The 20,884-nt window shown below is 40.1% G+C and overlaps 2 protein-coding genes across 3 annotated transcripts in view; one reads left to right on the forward strand and one right to left on the reverse strand.

Annotated features, from left to right (window-relative positions):
• The window catches only part of GPR146 (G protein-coupled receptor 146), a 66,924-nt gene extending 54,031 nt beyond the window's left edge, over positions 1 to 12,893 (reverse strand). For both annotated transcript variants that reach the window (XM_026650608.2, XM_026650607.2), the window contains exon 1: positions 12,334 to 12,893. The gene's annotated coding sequence lies outside the window, so the exon portion shown is untranslated. The remainder of the gene's footprint in view (positions 1 to 12,333) is intronic.
• Positions 12,894 to 15,674: 2,781 nt separating this feature from the next.
• The window catches only part of CUNH7orf50 (chromosome unknown C7orf50 homolog), a 48,240-nt gene continuing 43,030 nt past the window's right edge, over positions 15,675 to 20,884 (forward strand). The window contains exon 1 of the mRNA XM_029911276.1: positions 15,675 to 15,692. Within this exon, the coding sequence (XP_029767136.1) occupies positions 15,675 to 15,692 (18 nt within the window). The remainder of the gene's footprint in view (positions 15,693 to 20,884) is intronic.

A 20,884-nucleotide genomic window follows, 5' to 3' on the forward strand; every position in this document is an offset into this window, starting at 1 on the left:
TTAGTCTTTAAGGTGCCACCAAACACTTTCTTGTGTTAGCAGTTGAAAAAATATTATAAATTAATCTGCTGCTGTCAGTTGCAAGTATAGTAACAGTAGTTGTAATCTCAGGTGTAACTCCTTTTGTACTTGGACCAGATACCAGTTATCTATTATTTTCATCCAGATGATTAGCCTTTGATATATTTTGATAACAAATGTCTGAAATGTGTCCTCGTCTCTTTCAAACTTAAGCCCACTCTTTTTGTCTTTCCTTCAAATAATGATGACTGTTAGCGCTATCTGCTGTTGCTCTTGTGCCTGATTCTCACAGCTGGCGCAAGTAAATCTAGTTATGTCATATAATTATGCTCCCAGGTGAACAGTCTAGCATTCATTGTGTGATCGCCACCTCACATGTATTAAACTTCTGTGCCTGGCAACTATGGGAGGGTATCAGCTCCACAAGATGAAGAGAATACGGAATGCATCCAGAAATTCTGCGTGTGTTTGTGGGCGGGAGTAACTGGGGAAATAGTAGATGGAGGATTCCTGTTAAACAGAAAGATGGGGGAATTAGAAGGACAGTGTCAGTGTGACCTAGCCAGGTCATGATAAAAAGGGAGACGTGATCCCCAGGAGGTTAAATTATTAACATGGCAGAGATTCTACATCACAAACCAGCTTGTACTCCACAACATACAGCACTGGAGCATGAGTAGTAAACATCTTACTAACATTTCAGCCTGTCCCTGGTAGGATAGTACACTCATGAGCCAGAGGCTGTCTGTGGCTACTGGTCTGGCAGTGTTGTCTGAACAGGCTCTGCTGCTGCTTACTCATTTGATCCTGCTAAGTGAAGAGCACTTTGAAGTAGCAGGGTTTGTAATGTGAATGTCCAAATTAGACCAAGATCCTCAGGGAACGAAATGTCTTCCTTCTTGATTAGGCTGCCTGTACACCAATGGTGTTATAACAATAATATCTTAGAAGGGTTCTAATTTGAGGGTAAAGTTAAATATATAAATTCTTTGAAATATTGTGAACTAAATCCAGATTTTGTTCAGCGTTTCTAGGGAAAGAAATAATTTAAGTTCAATTTGTTCTCTGTAATAGGTAACTAACTAGCTGCATTTCAAATATTTGCTCTACTGTTCAAATATTGATTTAATGTTAGAAGAAAAAAGTTAGTCTAATATTTGAGGAATTGGAGAATTTGAACCTGAGCACTTTTCTGTTCTATGTCATTAGGTCTATACTAATTCGTCTAAGCACTTTGTACAAAACATAAGTTCCTCATTATGAAAATCAATTCAATAAATGTATGTGTGCAGTTTTTAATAATGCCCATTACCAGATGCACATATTTTAAAAATAATATATTTGAATGTTTCACATTTTACTGGTTTGTGAAAGAAAAGCTGAATAACATTACAGTACCCCTTTAATACCAAAAATGTGGTAATTTTTTTCTAAAGGAATTCAAGTATAAAGGATGGCTATAATTACAATTTTCCATTAATTAGCCAAAGTTATATTAAATAGGTTGCATATGCCTAATGTAATATATGTAAATGAAAAGAATACATTTATAAGTCAGAGCTAAGTTAATACAACAAAATTCAGTTACTAGGCTATCTTATTTACTGAAGAAAATATAAATTTTTCTGTGTGAACTATTATATCCAATAAACTTTGAAAGTATTTAGTCCACTTTCATTATCTTTTTTCCCTGTACTCCTCTCCCTCCCCTAAGATACAGAAATGACTCTTATTAAAGATTTTTTGGCTGCACTGCAGATAAAAACAGGCATTTCAGGCGGCTGTACATTATTTTCATATTATGGCAACACATCTCCAGATGAGTGCGTTTTAACCAGAAAGGATATCTATAGCTCAGTGCATCACTACTTTCTATTCTATCACCCTGACACTGACTTAATTACAAAACACCTAAAGGTGAAAATATTATTTCATTCCTTTAGAGGAATAACTAACATGCAGCAGTGTCCTAAAATGTCTAGTCACCAGGTAGCTGAATGAAGATCTCTGAAGAACATTATATAGATTTGAGATGGGATAGATGTAGTCCTGCTCTCATTTGTTTCAGGTTGTTTAAAGGGAAACCGTGAATGAACTCCTTTTCCTCAGATTAGCATGATGAATTTCAAAAGACAATGAGCAGCTTATAGCATGGAAAAATCAGAAATATGTATATAAAGTACATTTCAAATGGGTAACATCCATAGGTGCTGGAACTAGGAATACTGCAGCATCCCCTGGTTTGAAGTGGTTTCCATCATATACAGGGTTTACAGTTTACAGCACGCCTGGTAACACCTTTCAAACTCTGATTGTACTGAGGACTATCTTCTTCTGTTTTGTATAGCACAAAGCACATTGTCCATGCTCAGTAAATAATAAGTATAGATCCATTCTAATTCCTCAGTTCAATAGTTATTACATGCTCTGTTTATATAATGCAGCATCTTTAACCTGTTACTTGATTTTAACCTCAGTCAACCTGGCATTGCCTCTGGCTTCCAGTAGTATACTGAGCTGAATTAGCACTTCAGAGATGGAACTTCTCTAAGGGCAAGTGGTGGCAGATGACAGAACAAGAAGCAATGGTCTCAAGTTGCAGTGGGGGAGGTCTAGGTTGGATATTAGGAAAAACGATTTCACTAGGAGGGTGGTGAAGCACTGGAATGGGTTACCTCGGGAGGTGATGGACTCTCCATCCTTAGAGGTTTTTAAGACCCGGCTTGACGAAGACCTGGTTGGGATGATTTAGTTGGGAATTGGTCCTGCTTTGAGCAGGGGGTTGGACTAGATGACCTCCTGAGGTCTCTTCCAACCCTAATCTTCTATGATTCTAAGTCTACATTGGCGCAGCTGCACTGATGCAGCCTCTCCCGTCGGCATAATTACTCCATCTTGGCGAGAAATGTAAGCTATGTTGGCGGGAGAGCATCTCCCACTGACATAGCGCCGGTGTGGACAGCGTGAAACTTTCATTGCTCGGGGGAGGGGTGCTTTTTCACACCCCTGAGGGACATAAGTTCGATTGACTTAACCAGTAGTGTAGACCTGCACTAAACAGAAATGAGATGAGAGGAAAAGTACAAGGGAAAAGGCAAAGGATGGCAACAGATGGTAAATGGAGAACAGAGCAGCTTTAACCACTTTAATCACACTACCCATATGCTGTTGTATTTTAGTATATGTAAATATCAAATTATCTCTATTGGGCTAGGTTCTTAATTATATAATATTTTATTAAAATTAAGCCATCAGTGTTGTTAAAAAAAAAATCCCTAGATGTGAAGGATCAATTAAAAAAATGTTGCTCACAAAAAATACTTAAGGATTGAAGTTCTACTTTAGTTTAATATATTCATCAGTTTAGTATAATCCTGCTCTTCTAAATTGCAGGAAGAGAGGAAGTCTATCAACTAAAAACCTTAGTTTACTTTGGTAATGTTACCCTCTCATAACAAAAGTCAGATTTTCTTTGTATCCAGTCATACAGTCTGTTCTAATTATTAGAATACTGCAGTATTCTGCAGTTTAACAACTGTTGTGCAGCTACTCTCCCAAAAGTAGCAAGCAAGAGTGTGAATGCTTTTAAAAAAACGAACAGAAGTCATTGTTTCTGATGGGTGTTTTCCTTTTGTTTAATCTGCTGACTACATAGAGCAGAAATTGCAGGGGCTGAGGGTGGAGGTTTTACTGATCACAACCCCATTTTAAAATACAGAAAGCAAACCAGCATCTTGCCACTACAGAGAGAAATTGACACAGCTAGAAAAGCTTAGAACTCCACTTGGATTCTAGTTATTTCCCTGGCTGCTAGTGTTTGTGTTTCCTGGATTTGCTTTGCAGTTCTCTTTGGGCAGGATGTCAATGCATTTGCTGAATAGTTAAACCCTGTGATCCAGGAAATAATAGCTCCAGCTGCCAAAGGACATCATCTAAAGGAAGAAAAGAATTGAACAAACAAATCACTTAAGACCAAATAGATATGATCCAGAAATAATTTGTTTGTCTCCTTGGTGTAAGAAGAAATGTTTGTTATGTTGTTGAAAACATGTGAGGTTTATATGGTATGAAAACTGCTCTAACTTGTGCACCCGTGAGCTGCTCCACTCCCCGTTGTTCCCCTCCCCTCAGACTTCCCAGTGGTGCAGCACTGCTTCATTTTTTCCCTCCCTAGCAGGAAGAGACAACACATCCCCAGCTACTTGAAGGACAGCTGTGCTAGCGTTACCTTCACAACATTCTTCTATTATTTTCCTTTTTGTCCATCTGCTCACTCCCCCATGACTCTTACCACACCCCTCTTCTGCATCACAGATCCCCTGCATCTTCCCCCTTCCTACCACCTACTGGTTCCATTTCCCCATCCCTCTTACCACCAGCAGTTCCCACCTGCTCTCTTCTCCCCTTCTCCCACCAGCACAAATGCAGATCCCACAAGCACAATCTCTGCTGCCTGCTGACTTCTGATGACATTTACCCCAACCGTGGTGCTCCCTCCATCCCCACCCTCTCCACCTCCCATGCCTGTCTCTGCCACCATCTCTGCCCCTCTCCTGCCACTATTCCTAACATCACACCTATCCCTCCTTCCCTTCCTCCCTCCCCTTTCTTGCTGTATCTGAAATGCCCTCTTGGTCTCTCATAGGGTGACCAGATGTCCTGATTTTATAGGGACAGTCCTGATTTTTGGGTCTTTTTCTTATATAGTCTCCGATTACCTCCCACCCCCTGTCCAGATTTTTCACATTTGCTGTCTGGTCACCCTAGTCTCTCAAATGATTTCAGTCATCCACTTTCTATCTCGCTCCCTCTGTCTCTTGGCTCTCACAGAAACCTAAATCCCTTCATCAGACACTGCATCTGCATCTACCCTCTCTTGTGGAGGTCTCTCCTTTTCTCACATTCCCTCCATGGATCAGATGTTGGTGGGGTTATTGGGATTCTTCTCTCCTGTTCCTGCCACTTCTCTATGCCACGTTTCTTGCTAAACAACTCTACTTCTCCAGCTTCATTGAACCCCACATTCACCGCTCCAGCTGCCTTTTCACTGTCTTTACTCACTCCTCGAACCCTGCCCTCCTTTTGCCGCCACTTCTTTCTGCGCATGATCTCGCCAATTTCTTCCAAGAGTGACAGAATACAGTATAGCTTTCACTGTCCCTTGAGCTTGTCTTCAACTACCGCCTCATCTCTCTTCTCCCTTTCCTCTCTAAACTCTTTGAACATGGTGTCAGCAATCACGGTCTGGAGTTCCTCTCCTCCTAGACCCTCTCGAATCTAGTTTCTACCCCTTGCACTGCACTGAAATTGCTCTCGCCAAAGGCTCTAATATCCTCTTGCTAGTTCAATCTCAGAGTCAGTACTCCATTCTCATCTTCCTTAACTGGCCTTTGCCACCATCTTCTTGAATCATGTACTCCCTTCACTTCAGCAACTCTGGCCTCTCCTGGTTCTCCTCCTACCTCTCTAATCACTCTTTCAGTGAGTTCTTTGGACGATCCCCTTCATCTGCCCTCCAACTTTCTCTGAAGGTTCCACAGGGCTCTATCTTTGGTCCCTTTCTGTTCTTCCTCTACACCTTATTTCTGGGTAATCTCGTTCGCAAACACAAATTCAACTACCATCTGTATGCTGATGACTCACAGATCTACCTGTCTACTCCAGACCTGTCTCCTTCTGTTCAGCTACACTCTATGCCTGTGTCTGGCATCTCCTGTTGGATGTCTAGCCATCAACTTAAGCACAACATGGCCAAAACAGAGCTTCCAATCTTCTCTCCCAAGCCCCTCCCCATTACCTCCTTTCTCTGTTAGTGTGGTCAACACCACTATCCTGCCTGTCACTCAGGCCTGTAACCTGGGTGTCATCTTTGACTCGGGCCTCCTTCTAGGTCTTCACATCCATGCTACATCTAACTCTTGCTTATTTTTTCTGCATAACATACAGCCTTTCTCAGCTTTCATTCACTATCAAGATGTCGACTCTTGCCTCTGCTCAACCCATAATGCCAGCCTCCCACACCCACTGCTTAAATTTTCTAAGAAGCACCTATGTGCTTCCCTCCCCCCCCCACCATGCTGCTGCTCATACATGGGAGGAGCTACCCATAAACATCTCAAAGTAACCTTCTTCAAATTCCTCATTAAACTCTGCTGTGATACCTACAAAAAACGTAACGACAAATAGGGAGCTGGTGTGCTGAGACCACTGCCTATCATGCTGATCAGTTTTGTCTCGTCGTTTCCATGTGTTCCTCCATCTTTCTGTCTGTATCCACCTTTTGCATCTTGTTTAATGCTTTGACTGTAGACTCTCTGGGCACTGATCGTCTTTTTCTTCTCTGTTTGTACATGGCCTAGCACAGTGGTCAATGACTCCTACATGCTACCACAAAACAAATAATAAGTAATAATAATACATAAAATTATTACACTATACATTTCTTCCCCTTGCATAGTAAGTATTTATTCAGGGATTTGTTTCATACTGTAGCTAATATGAGCTATGAGCTGAAAGAAAGCAATGTGACTTCTTCCACCACAAAGGTGTAAAGATTAATTTTCAGAAATAGGATGTTCCACACTGAAATCAGGACATAACTTCCATACTTGTGAATTAAACAGTTAATATTTATGTTTATAATTAAAAATGTTCTGTAGCGAGGTAGAAGATGTTTGAGGATAAAATAAGTTTTAGCATAACTGAAAAAGACTGACTCTTTTTGGTTCTGTGGTTTGTGGGGGGCGGGTGGTTTTGGTTTTTTGATTTGGTTTTTGTTTTGGTTCTGTTTTTATAAATCCTTGCTTTTTATGCTAGTTGCATTTAAAATGATCTACTTCAGAGGCGTTAGAGAGGCAAGATGGATGAGGGGGTATCTTTTATTGGACCAACTTCTGTTGGTGAAAGAGACAAGCTTTCGAGCTACACAGAACTCTTCTTCCAGTAAAAGATACTACTACCTCACCCACTTTGTGTCTCTAATGTCCTGGGACCAACACGGCTATAACAACACTGCAAACTACTTCAGTATGTCTGTTGAAAGGCAAACAAGTTTTATTGAGTATTTTTACTAAACAGTCGACAGGTTTTAATTTGGGGTCTTAAATCATAATTGGTTTTCAATTTTCTGCTCTGCCTCACAGAAACATAATGAAGGTACACCTGATGCTATGAAAAACAGATGTCATTTTAGTGTTCTAGTGCTATGTAGTAAATGTAGAGAGTTTTCAGGTTAGTGTCACAAACAGTTAGAGAACTAGCAAGAGCAGAAAACATGTAAAGACTTAATAGAGAAATCTGGTATTTTGAGAACAGATTACACTTTAATTCCAATGCATCTTCAAATACAGAATAAAATGGATATATTTTTCCTGAGGCCCTTCAAGGAGACCTTCTCTTATAGCTTATGAGTGCACTACAGAAGTACATAATCTGATCAAATTCTATATGAAGATAATTCAATTCTTCTCTTGCTGTCCTGATGTTTTTAAAGCAGTTTCATATGAAGGTTCCTCAAAGAGCAACCTCTCTTCTGGTGGAAGAAGGCAGGAATTGTACCTCTGTTCTGAGATGGAGCTTTTACTCAGGTCCTCAAATGTCTAAGAATCTCTTTTTGAAACCGATGCAGCCTAGTATTCAGAGTCTACATTAGCTATAGAGTTGCCACCACTCATTCTTTTAATAAGATGTAACCATTTGGAGTTGATAATTTTGGATTGGATGAGAGAGTAACAGATCCAGAGGAAGCTAGGAAATCTAAGAAACTTTAGTATAGACTCTTAGAAATCTTGCTCAGTGCTTGAGCCATAAGCAACAGTTTTTGCTGTGTTTATTTTCTTGAGTTTAAAGTTCCAAGGTCTCAGGTGTGCTTACAAGGTTCCCATTGAAATCCATGGAAACCACATACGTTTGAGCACAGAACATGTCCACTGAAAAATTAGCAGAGAGAGGTTGAATCACTTGTATCCAGTTATTATTAGAAATACTCAAAATCAAATGTAAATGCTGGAACATGTTCCCACAGTAGTTCCTTGTTTTGATTAAAATTGGCCCCCAATTCTCCATCTCCCTGGAACACAGGCAGGCATTTATCCTGTTGTAAAGTGTGTGCAAGGTGAGTATGGTAGTTCTGAATGGTACAGTTCACAATGGTAGGATTTTTTGCGCAGCTTGCACTGGTCTGAATGTGCTGGGCATTGGACAATCAGGGCCATTGTACTCTAGCTATTATTGTGAGAAATTTACATCAGAGATGTAGAATAGTGAACTAGGAGGTTATAGAACAAGTTAATTATGCTAAAAAATGAATTCCCGTAATGTAAAGTTGCCCACACTATTTGTTTTTTAGTCCATTTTGGTTCTTTGTCTGATTTGGGTTACGGCAAATAGAAGTACACATAAGTATAAGTATAGTAATTATAAAGAATAAATGGTAGAATATTTAAATAGTTATTTAAAGGTCCCTAATAAATCAAATTATAGAGGTCCTGGTTCTCTCAAATTAGTAATTTATCACTCTCCAGTTAGGTAATCCTTTCTCTTAATTTAGGTGGAAGGATGTACAGTTAGAGAGATGAAGGTAGAGAATGAATCCCGGAACACTAATTTCTCCTAGTTACATATTCTGTTGAATTCTGGAGCTGAGACTAATGATGACAGATTAATAATTAAGTAGATACTTTTTAAAAAATATGCAAAAATGTGAAACTCATTACCTTTTACAACAACAATTCATTTCTTCCTAAGTGAAATATCAGGACTCTGTATACAGCAGTTGCAGAAAACTATCTTGCCTAGAGAAACTGCCCATCATCTTCATTTATTAATTACAGTCTCATGCCTTCATTAACTTTTCAGTATGTAGAAGAAAATTGTGCCCTCTCTAACCATTTTTTACTACAGCTTGTCTGTATATTAAAGTAGATAAACTACAGAAAACCAATCAGTTTAAGAGTCCGTCCGCTGTGTAATGACTTCACGGGACAAACTGAAAGTGCTCAGTTGAATCCATCTAATGCCATCAGCATGAACCACCAGTATAAGTGGGAGGGCACAGATCCTCAAAGGTATTTCAGTGTTTCCCATTCAAATCAATGCAAACTAGATGCCTGAATACCTTGGAGGATGTGGGCCAAGATGTCCAGAAGTCTTATGATATTCAAGAAGTGTCGGATCATGTTCATCTGAAAGAGACCAAAACATTCTTTCTCCACTCAGTATAGACAGATATAGTGTTTCAGTCAAGTCTGGTTATCCAGCTCTTTAAATGGGTAGGTAATTACTGCGGTGGTTCATGACCACACTACCATCCTTCTATCGGTGGTGCATGTCCTCACCAGGAGCGTTTCCACTGACGTCAGAGGGGCAGTGTGGGAGGCTGAGAACCCGGGCTGTCAACTCCATTTGCAGCTCCCCTCTGGGAGCCCAGTTGCCCCCAAGACTCCCCATTCCCTGCTGGCAGCATGGCAACCACCTGGGCTCTTGGCTCCCCACCAGGAATTCAGCAGCCACCCGGGTTCCCGGCAGCTGCCTGGCTCCAAGCGGGGTGCCGGGACCTTGGGGGCAAGAGTGGGGAGCCCTGGGGGCTGCCAGGCTCTCGCTGGAGTCCCCCATCTGCCCTGAGATGACAGCCCGAGCTGTGAGCAGCTTTCTTGTCAGTTGACAAGAATGACAAGTCAACAGCCGATGATGTAAGTAACCCACAGTGTCTACATGGACACTTCGTCACCCTAACTACACTGACATAAACCCTACACCTCTCATGGAGGTGGAGTTATGATGTTGGTGTAGTAGGGCACTTACATCAGCGAGAGCAAGGCTGTAGTGTGTACACTGACACAATTAGGTTAACCTAACTCAGTGTAGACCAGGCCTTAGACTTTTCAGAGAGCTAGAGGCCATTTCTTCTTCTTCTACTTAAGAGAAGAGTGGTGAGGGGTATGTGAAATTCACCTCAAACAGAAGGCCAGTACAAGCCATTTGTATTTTGAAGGCTTAAGTGGGACTTATGTGGCACATAGGCCCCTCTGCATAGGTGTGTATTTTGCTGTAAGAGTAGTAGAAAAAGTGCTAGTCCATTTGTTGTAGGAGTGACTGCCAACATTCCCTAACCTTAGGTGTTGTCCTTTGTTCAGGGTGGCCTATGGAGGCAAAGGACAAAACAAGGAAAGCATTGTTGGATGAGTGGTTAGGGGAAAGAGTGGAATTTGGGGTAGCTGGGCATATGTCAAAAACTAGCAATATTGTCACTATGATGAATTATATGTAACCTTGTTCTTTTATTTTTAATGGATGTTACTTAATTATATGTTGACCAGCTGCTCTGCCAAGTATCTTTCTTTTGTATACGGTGCTGAAGATTGGAACAATGAAAAAAAAAATTAAGATGTGTTGCTACCTCAGAAATTATTACCTAAGCTATTTCCAACATTTGATTGAAAAAATATGTGCTTTAAAAAATATTTAAGAAGATACTTGTGCAAAAGTAACAGCTCCTCAGTTCAGTTATGGAGACTTTAATCAAATTCCGTTGTTAGACTGGTAACTTGCAAGATTGAATGTCTTTTGTATTTTCATGTAATGGAAACAATAAAGTGGCCATAAAAGGCCAGATTTCCAAAGCAGGAACAATGGGTGCTCCTGCACAATGTGCATGCACCTGTTGTACCAACAAAATTCCACAGCTGTGCAAGCAAAGCAGATAATTGCACACCTAGCTACTAATCTGCACATATAATTACCTTATTTGCATGCAAAAATATGACTTTACAAATGACCGGGACCTAAACCTGAGCTAAGGCTGTCTTAAGAAATGATCCTTCAACGTGGATAGTCAAACATTTGTATTTTTAAGAAGATTATAAAAGATAATTGAGAATGTCATACAGCTCATCAAAACTGTCACCAGTGTAGTTTTCTTAGCTTAATAAAATTAACCAAAAGGATTTAAAAAAAACAAACTTTCATTTTTCAATTGCTTCCAACAGTTAGAGTGAGCTTCTTCACATCATGTAGTATTCCTTAAAATTCATCCTTGACATAAATGAGGTTCCCTGCTTTGAACGTGTGTTTTAAGACACCGAGGAATGAATACAGCCTGCTGGAGCACAAGTGGGAAGGCACAGAATGTCTCTTCTTCCCATCCTCCACCCCTACAGTCATTCAGGCATGCTCCCTCTATAATAACTTACAGGATTGTGCTGGATGGGTGCGGATACTTATTGCACCAGCCCACACAACACATTCCTCAGGGGACTTTAGAGGAACCTAGTTTCTCCCCCATCCCACCTGCAATAAATCAGCATATATGTTGCTGTCACCAGCAAGTGCTAGCCAGCATAGAAGGCATGTATGGTGCTCTTGCTCAAAGGGCACCCCCCACATTAAGGTACAGTGGCTCTCCAGCACTAGCTGGAACACTATGAAAGAAGATGCACACTCAGCATTTTTGTTCATCCTTGCTGTGGTCAGGCTCAATCCCTTATCATAGTCTCATTATAATCTAAATGAAAATTTTATTTAAAATTACTGAAATCTTGCAGAAGGGTTTGCTGCATTAGTAATCTATCTGCACCACTCTCTGCTAGTATCTCCCTGTGAAATGCTATGTCAGTTATTATGACTGAATGTTTAAGTGCTGAGTATACTTATGTAACATTTTTCAAACAATATACCAACCCAAAAAAAGCCACCTTGGGTGTAATAATAAATTATTTAGCAATGCCTTTAAAGAATACCTTATATGTACATTTTGATGTCAGTTGAGACTAACCAACATATATACAATTTGCTATAATTTATGTTTTAAATCAGCACACAGAACTCAGTTTAGGTATGTAGTGTAGCTGCTATGATGATTAAGGGCTCTGTAAAATAAGTCAAACAAATACATATCTCCCATATTAGAACTTCATTACTGGCAGTTTCTCAAATTCAGTTCACTTTCAACTTGTGGTCTCTGTAGTGTTTCATAATTAAAATAGCAAACAGACCTCCGAGAGCATGGAACACGGAGTGGGTGGAGTTGCGTAATGGCCTGATTCTACCTTGTCAATAAACAAAACTAAACAAAAAAACCCAAGGAAATATATTCTGTGAATATTTGAGAATTCTCTGTGAAGATCAGTGACCTAGCAGAATTTTAAAATGGTATAAATCAAATTGCTTAAATAGTATGTAGCTTTAAATATTCAGTCTTCAAAGAGTTGAGTTAACAAGAAAACACTTAAAACTTTTTATAGAAACTACAGTGGAAATGTGCATTGCTGATTTCAAACTTGAGAGACTGAATCATTAAAAACAGCTCCAACTTACCCACTATTTTCCTTGTGATCCTGTCTTTTGCGTTGAGCATGTATTTTTATAAGTTTCAGCTGCTTTAGACTGTGTATTGCACTGGTCTTACTCTTTTGAATGCAGTTTCAGAAGCTTTCACAGCAGTGGTTGACGTTCTATCCAGTGAGTGTACTTTTTGCTGAATAAGATTCCATTTTTTCTTTTCTCTTTCACCACTTAACATCCTTTCACTGTAAAATTCATCCCTTTTCTAAGTATAGGATGATGCACTTGTCCGTAGAAGTTCTTCCAGGCAGGATTCAAATGAAAAACAACCCTTTCATTTTCTGAACTCCGTAAGAGAGCAGAGGGAGCATAGAAAGCAGAAGGAAAATTAAAACGTTATCTTCCCACCATCCCTCTCAAAATCTTCTGAGTGCTGAAAATGAAGTAGTTTGTCTTGGTGTTCAAAAGTTTAACTTTAGGAAGACGGAGAAAGTGGAAAGCAAACTGAACGCTGTAGTAGAGATTTCTCTCTTCCCCCACTGGGCCCCATGCCGACTGTTTTTATTGATTTCAATCACTGGAGGCTAGCTAGCTCTCAGAAGAAACACTGTGTAATGTGTTCTTTCCTGGCTTTCATTAAAGAAACTCAATGCAGTGTGGTCACGCTGCCGAGCTTGCCTGGCAACCTGCCTACTCTCTGTGGTACTTCTTTCATTGAAGGAGACCAAGCTCTTATTTTCTTCTCTAGCAAGAACTTCAAAACATCTTATTCTGTTTCTACCTTTCCTAAGTCTAAAGCTGTTCAATGTTTGGGGGTAATTTTATCCACACCCTTAAAGAGATAACTTTAAGTGATGCAAGTGCTGAATACTATGTTGTTTGTTCAAATGTTCCCATAACAATCTCAGATTCCTTTTATTTAAAATCATTCTGTTCATTTATTCTTTTGGGGGGCTAGCAGAGGATGGAGTAATTTTACAAATCTAAGTACCAAATAAGTGGGTAAAAATGTTTTTCTGACCTTGTTCTGTCTTCTGCTGCATTGCCATTTAATCAGAATGAGCTGGTTTAATTAAGCAAACCATGGTAAGGGAGTAAGTAAAATAGTACTGCAGATAGGTACAGATTCCTGTCAGTGCCATAGTTACAGGCTAAGCAAAACTGCATTCGCAAGACTGCTTGTTGTTGTTCCTTAGGCCTGTGTTGTGTTCAGAATAATGACACTGAAGTATGACTGATAGAAATTGAGAAATAAAATACTAATTCATGTTTCAGAACTTGATCAGTTTCAGTACATCACTTTAAAGGAGCATACATTCTAGTGGAATTTAATTGACGTAATAGTTTTTGCAAATATTTTTCTCCCATGTGCACTTAAACTCTTCTGTTTAATTTAAATTTACTAATTTTTTTTCTTATTCAGCATTTCTTATTGATAACATTTTGTGTACTCTTCAGAAGCATGTATGTAGATATACGAAATAGTTAAAGCTTTTAATTGGCTACGTTTTGCTGCCAGTGAAATTGCATGTCTGCTGAATTCAGTTTTAATTGCAAATGATACCTGCCTCTTGTGTTTGAGAGATCCAGTAGATTCTGATTGTCTCTGTGTGTACGCATGCACTTTCCCCCCCTTCACGTATACAATAGCTGAAGGAATCCTTTCCTGGATCAGAAAGCTACAAAAGCTTGTTCTCATTTAAATCTGGCTTTATGCAGAACTTATTTGAGGCTTTTCTGCCTGAATTGCATCTATAGAAACCTTTCCAAATCAAGTTAATGTAATTTCATCCCAATGTTTCTGTTGCCAATAGTTGTAAGATTGTAAGGACGATTTAGCTTTTATGAAAATTATTTTTAAAGAAACAGCAGTTTATTTCTTTGAACAATGTGTCACTTTAAAAATATTTTTTCTTTTGTCCAGATACTGTTTGTACATTTTTAAAATATATTTATTGGATTCTAAGAATATTATTATAGGCCTAAAAATCCAATAAAAATCAATTTTCTTTATAAAGTAAATGTCCATCTATTAAAAGGCGTATATTGCGGGGGGGGGGGGGGGGGTAGTTACTTTGATTTCAAGTCTGCTCTCTGTATCTTCATGAAACTTAAAATGCTTTTTATGCTCATACTTTCTCTGTTCATAAGGTGGTGAACTATACAAAATGGTTTAGAGAAGTTGGTAAGATTGTGAGGTTTTTTACGTAGTTTCTGTAGTTATGATGACAGTGTAATTGTTTGGCAAAGCTTCAATTAATAAATCATCTATCAACCTTTTCATTATTAACCTTGCTTTTGAGAGTTGTATAACTTTGGTCTGGTTCTTTGCATCTTTTAAATTATATTTATAGGTGTTGGAATTTTTTAGCTGGAAAATGGCCACGAATCTATCAGTGTTTGGTGTTTTGAGTCTGAAGGAAGACAGTGAATGTTTTAGCTACTCTGACTTTAAAATTGGGTGGCAAAAGACTTCATTTTAAAATGAAATTAATCATATTTTTGGTCACTAGTGTGAACAAGCCCTTTTTGGCATCACTGTTTAAAAATTGTGGGAATAACTCTGATGACACTGATTAAAACCGAAGACCAAGGCAATACAATGCTTCTGCTAGGAGCAAAGTGGGAGTCCCTTCTCGTCTTCCTGTTTGGGGAAAAATGTTGTGTCCTCAGTATATTTGTCGCTGTTGATTATGTTAAGATTTGTTCATCTGAACTTGTGTTGGTGCTTCCTTTAACTCTGTCATATCTCTTCATCCTTGCCCATGGTCTTCCATTCCCCTGTTGTCCTTCCTGTGTGCTAGCAGAAAAGGGTGCAACTCCGTTGACTTTTGTGGAGCTGGATCCACCTGCATCAATGGTGAATTTGGCTTCCTCCCTTTTTCATGCCATTTTGTGATGCTCTTTCTTGTCTTTAGCATTGTGTGCCTGGTGAGTCTTCTTTGTATTGTTTCTCATCCTCTGTTCCTCCCCATTCTTTGTAATCACTTCCAATTCTGTAAGGGTGACTGAACTGCAGTCAGTGAGCCACAAGTAGTTCTCCTACATTCCTAATGGGGCCCTGACACAGTACTCTGCAACAGTAGAAATCTGTATGTTCTTGGCCACGATGGAGCAGCTAAATGTGCAGCCACTTGGCTCTGTTTGTGCTTGTTGTTGCCAGGGGTTGACAAGGACATCGCATCGAATGTGGCAAGCAGAACAAGTAACAAAGAACACAGCCTCAAGACAGTTGTGACCCAGAGCCTAATTTGTAATAACTGGGAAGCCTGTATGAATAAAAATTAGGTTCCCCTGCCATAGTCTCATCTTCAGAGATCACAAGTTTTATAAACTCCATTTTGTTGCCATCACACAACAGTGACAGTGCAAAGATGGGAATCCTGAAGCAGGTGAGCAAGGATCATGGGCCTTTACAATAATGTCCTGAGTATTATCTAAGTATCAGGTGGCCTGAGTTTTAGATTAATGGTCATTCTGGAAAGTAGGTAATGAGAAAAAATCTAGTTAAAAGCAAAACCACTTTCAGTTTGCAGTGTAGTCCAGTACAGTCTCTTGTACCTAAAACCATACGTTCAGCTAATCGTAAAATGTACCCTCTCCTTTATACTATGGAAATATGAAGAACAAAACTGTAATCTACCATACATCTTTCTACTGGTTATTCTTCAAATATATATTTCTTGTTATGGGGAGACATGACAGAATTAATCATAGATGTACCCTTATTATAATTGCATTGAGTTTACTGTATTACAGTGTTTCCCAAACTTGGAACGCCGCTTGTGTAGGGAAAACCCCTGGCGGGCCAGGCCGGTTTGTTTATCTGCCGCATCCGCAGGTTCGGCCGATCGCGGCTCCCACTGGCCGCGGTTCGCTGCTCCAGGCCAATGGGAGTTGCTGGAAGCGGCGGCCAGTACATCCCTCGGCCCGCACCGCTTCTAGCAGCTCCCATTGGCATGGAGCAGCGAACCGCGGCCATTGGGAGCCACGATCGGCCGGACCTGCGGACGTGGCAGGTAAACAAACCAGCCCGGCCCGCCAAAGGCTTTCCCTACACAAGCGGCGTCCCAAGTTTGGGAAACACTGCTGTATTATATTCATCTTACTGGACAGGTCTTCCATCCGTTAATTTTTGATGGAAGTGTAACGGGGCTCTGGAGTGATGGGCATATGAACAGACAACCACTTCTGACTTTCTCCTGTTTCACAGATGTAAATCTGCAATTGTTCCTGTTGACACAGCTTTTTATTCAACCCCTAAATAGCCACTATGAGCACATAGCTCTTCAAGTCTTCCCATTGGCTTCCTTTTCATTTTTGAGTGCAGTTTAAGGTGTTGATGATAATCGTTGAAGCCCTAAAAGATCTGCCAGCTGTGTTGGATAGATTGTGTGGTGGGGTGTTAGCTGAGATCTACTAGGAGGCTATTGTTTTTGGTTCCTTGTTTTATACACTCTCATAAGCAGCAGGGCTTCCTCAGCTGAGGACTTTTGAAACTGATTCTTCCTGACAGACCACTACAGCCCAAGTCTGACTGGCTTGATCGTAGGACGGAAAGTTATACCAAATAGGAAACATTCATGTACGATTTTAATGTTTTTCTCTCTCTGTTATTTTTGGTGAGAGGAAGTGGTTTAATGCCAACCCTTGTAGATGGCCTTGTGTGATTTGCTGAGTTCCTAGCTGCTGTTTCACTGGGTACTGTGGCATGAATGGTGTATTGTGTGAGTTTCCCCACACTGCCCAACCAATGTTCCTCAATGGTGTCCTAGAAGGACCATCTCTGTGAGGGTGATGGTATTTTACTGTCTCTTTGCCCATTCAATCCTTAGCCTGTCTTCTTAGTCAGCCAATAAGGTTGCCAATTATGATGTAAGTATCTGTCAGCTAAGAACTAAACTGAAACCACTAATTCTCTTATCAAAGCCTATTCAATAGCTGTCGGCGTGTAGGGCTTTTTAGTTGTTACAGACCTGTTTCAAATTATAATCAATGACTAAGGCCTGGTCTACACTAACCCCCCAAGTCGAAGTAAGGTACGCAACTTCAGCTACGTGAATAACGTAGCTGAAGTCGACATACCTTACTTCGAATTTACCGCGGTTCAGACGCGGTCCACACACGGCAGGCAGGCTCCCCCGTCGACTCCGCGGTACTCCTCTCGTTGAGCTGGAGTACCGCAGTCAACGGCGAGCACTTCCTGGTTCGATTTATCGCGTCCAGACCAGACGTGATAAATCGAACCAGGAAGTTCGATTTCCAGCCGCCGAACTAGCGGCTAAGTATAGACCAGCCCTTAGAGATATATTGTTCCATCTTGTATTATCAGCGTGCAGAGCTAGCTAGTCCCTTACCATTTTATGGTTTCCTTATATATACACAATGTTTTCATTTTCATCAGCAAAGTTTAGTATTGCTGTCATGTTTTATAGATTGAAGCAGTTTTTGAAAGGGTGTGACTGAATTAGGTGAGAGTACATGATATTAGCCAAACTCTGTGCTGATTTTTATATGGATAGTAGTATCCCAATGCATAATTTTTGAAATCTTTTTATTACTAAAGTATCGTTGTCTGGAAATATTGTATATATATAACAATATAAAAAGTTATTTTATAGTGATATATAGGAATCACTTTGCCCACCATTGAAATGTAGCCCCCTCTGGAGTGAAACAAGTGCAACACCATTAAACAATTTAAGAGAAGAAATGAAGAAATAGAGACAACTGCATGTAATTGCAAATGCAAGGGGCGTTCTAAGTTACAATAGACAGAAACTAGTTACCCAAATAGGAATTTGGTGAAGACATCAGAGCTAGCATCCCTCCTTACTTTTGCAGAAAGTGACCTGGCTCTTCAGTGAGCACAAGTGGTTAGGAATTTTTTGTCTGTCTTATTTAAAAGATGGCACACCTGGTGGCAAAATGCCCCTTAACACCTTGTCAGGGCATTGGTTCAGGAAAAACTCCAAGTTGAAGAGTGTCACCTCCTTTATCACAAAACTCACCAGGTTTTCTCCGGATGTCTTTCATTCAAGCGCTAACCTAGCCTGACTTTGTTTAGACTGAGACCTAATGAGTTCACAGACCAAGGTGGTATAATAGCTGGCAGCAGGCTTTGCAAATAAGCAAATGTATTGCACACGTTTTAAATTTATCACCTCAACAAATGTATCACTTGCTCGTATGTGGATTTACATCATTATTATTATTATATTTTTCAAAAAAAAGCACCACGAATTACCATGTCACCTTACAAAGATGGAAAAAGACAACTTGAAACATTTATAATCTAAATAAAACAAGTGAAATCATGATTTATTTTTGTTGTTGTTCTTTAAATAAAGATGAGACCACATCAAAACTCTGCATCTGAACCACTCCTCAAACTTTCAGGAACCTGGATTCAAATCCAAGCTTCGTGCAGAATCCATGCAGCTGTATCCATGCAGCTGTGCCACTGTAAGATCGCTCATGTAGCCACTCTATGCCGACAGGAGACATAATTAAACCACCCCCATCGAGCAGCAGGAGACATAGCACTGTGCACACTACTGCTTATGCTTGTGTAACTTATGTCGTTCAAGGGGGTGGAGTATTCACACCACTGAGCAACATAAGTTTTGCCGACAGAAATGGTAGTGAAGACATAGCCCAAGTCTCCCAGTATGTCAGGGAGACTCCCGTTTGCAACCAAAAAACTCCTGACTCCCGATTTAATAATATTTTCTCCCATATAAAAACTACATTTCCCAGAATCATATGTGTCAGCCACACATGTGCATCAGCTCTCTGCCCCCCTCCACTACACCCCCCCCCCCAAGTCAGTGAGAGAGACTGATGTGCATGTGTGGGTGATGCACAAGATTCTTGTATTGTAGGTGACCTATGCTCTGCTTCTGCTTATGATAATGAGGGAGGAGGGAGAATTGAAATGTGGGGCCTTGGTTGTGTCACAGAGCCTGGACAGCATGAGGCAGAGGCAGGTCCAAGGTTGGGGGCAGGTGATTATTTCAGGGAGGGGGTCATGACTCATTCTTCCCCAGGTCTTGGCTGCAGCAAGGAAGGGGTGGTTGAGGGTGTTCAGGGAGAGATGAACAGCTCCGGCCACTCTGTCTTGTTGAGATCAGTTTAGTCTTTGAAAGCACCAGATTAGGGAGATGAGTCAGAGTAAATTTGGATGATATGTGAAGCCAGACAGAACAAATGTCTAGCTTTCAGCAGGTGTCTTTGGCAAATCAGGTTGCATACAGGTATTATATCTAACATACCCTTCCCTTTGTATGTAAATAATGATACTTAGCATTGACACTGTGATTTTCATTTTAAAGCATTTCACAAACATTCATTGAATGGCATATTAAGGCTTTGGCATCAAGGAAGTGTGGTTTAGCCAGCCTTTTATTATAATAGGTTATCTATGCATGCAATTCTGGTTTCAGTCTTGAATGCTTTATACTCAGCAGGGAGATTGAATGGGGGCATTAGTTGTGGGGAAGGAGATGGCTGTGGGGGTATTGGTGGGGCTGGAGGGGGGCAGTGGACTTAGCGGTGGGAGTGTTGGGGACAGGCAGTAGGGGTATTGATGGGGCTGAGGGGAGGGATGCCCCTTGAAATTCATTTGAAAATGTTGGTCTATGACTTTGTGGTTTGCACTCATTCTTAGATACTTAAATCTAATGTACAGTATGCAGCTAGATTGCATACAAATGTTCATTAGCAAGACTGAAACTCCTGGCTTCCACAATAAATATATTTATAAAAACCGATGAAGCTAGTATGAAAGGGTTAAAGCTCAGTGTAAGTAGAAAGATTCTGTGAATTATAAAATTCCTAGCATGTTTATAGTGAATGTGTTGGGAACTTTGAACAGAAGCCTGGGTGGATCATGTTTTAATCAGAATGGATTATAGGTTGTTCTGCCAGAAGGTACCTTGATGTATAAACTCTGACTCTCTTAACACAAGATAAATTCAAGTCTAAAGGGAGAACAGTGCTTTTGTTTCAGATGGCACTGAAGAGCAAAAATTGTTATGCTTGAAACAAATGTCAGCGACTGGGATTTTGTATTTAGACCTAGTTACATGGATGCAGCAACTTGTGTTGTATTACGGGAGCACTAGGGAGAGGGATAAAAAGCTTTTTGATAATGTATGGAATGTGTGGGGGAAGGGAAGATAGATACGCATTTACTGTAAGTATGCGGACGCAAGAGGCCTCTTTCTCAGAACTATTCTAATGACGTGCCACAGTCACTTTATTTGAAAACTTCATGGCTCAAGGAGAAAAGAAAACACATTCATTACATTATTTTTAAACGAAGATTAAACGTAGTGTGTCCTCTATTGGACGGCTGCTATAGTAATCTTTCACAAACATTTAGGAATGACTCCACACTGTTTTTCCTAGATTTTGCATGGCTAGATTGTTATTTCAGTAAATACTACAGCAGCTTATCAAGTGAAAACTTCTCTTCCTGTAAAATAATTACCTTCATCCTAGATACTAATTCTTTTTAGTATGAGTTACAAAACCTCTTCAATACAAATGCAGTGCATGCTCAAGTTGCTTGATTTTTCTA

Source organism: Terrapene carolina, unplaced genomic scaffold, assembly GCF_002925995.2.
Source record: "Terrapene carolina triunguis isolate 2854851 unplaced genomic scaffold, T_m_triunguis-2.0 Scaffold93, whole genome shotgun sequence".
Classification (NCBI taxonomy): Eukaryota; Metazoa; Chordata; order Testudines; family Emydidae; genus Terrapene; species Terrapene triunguis.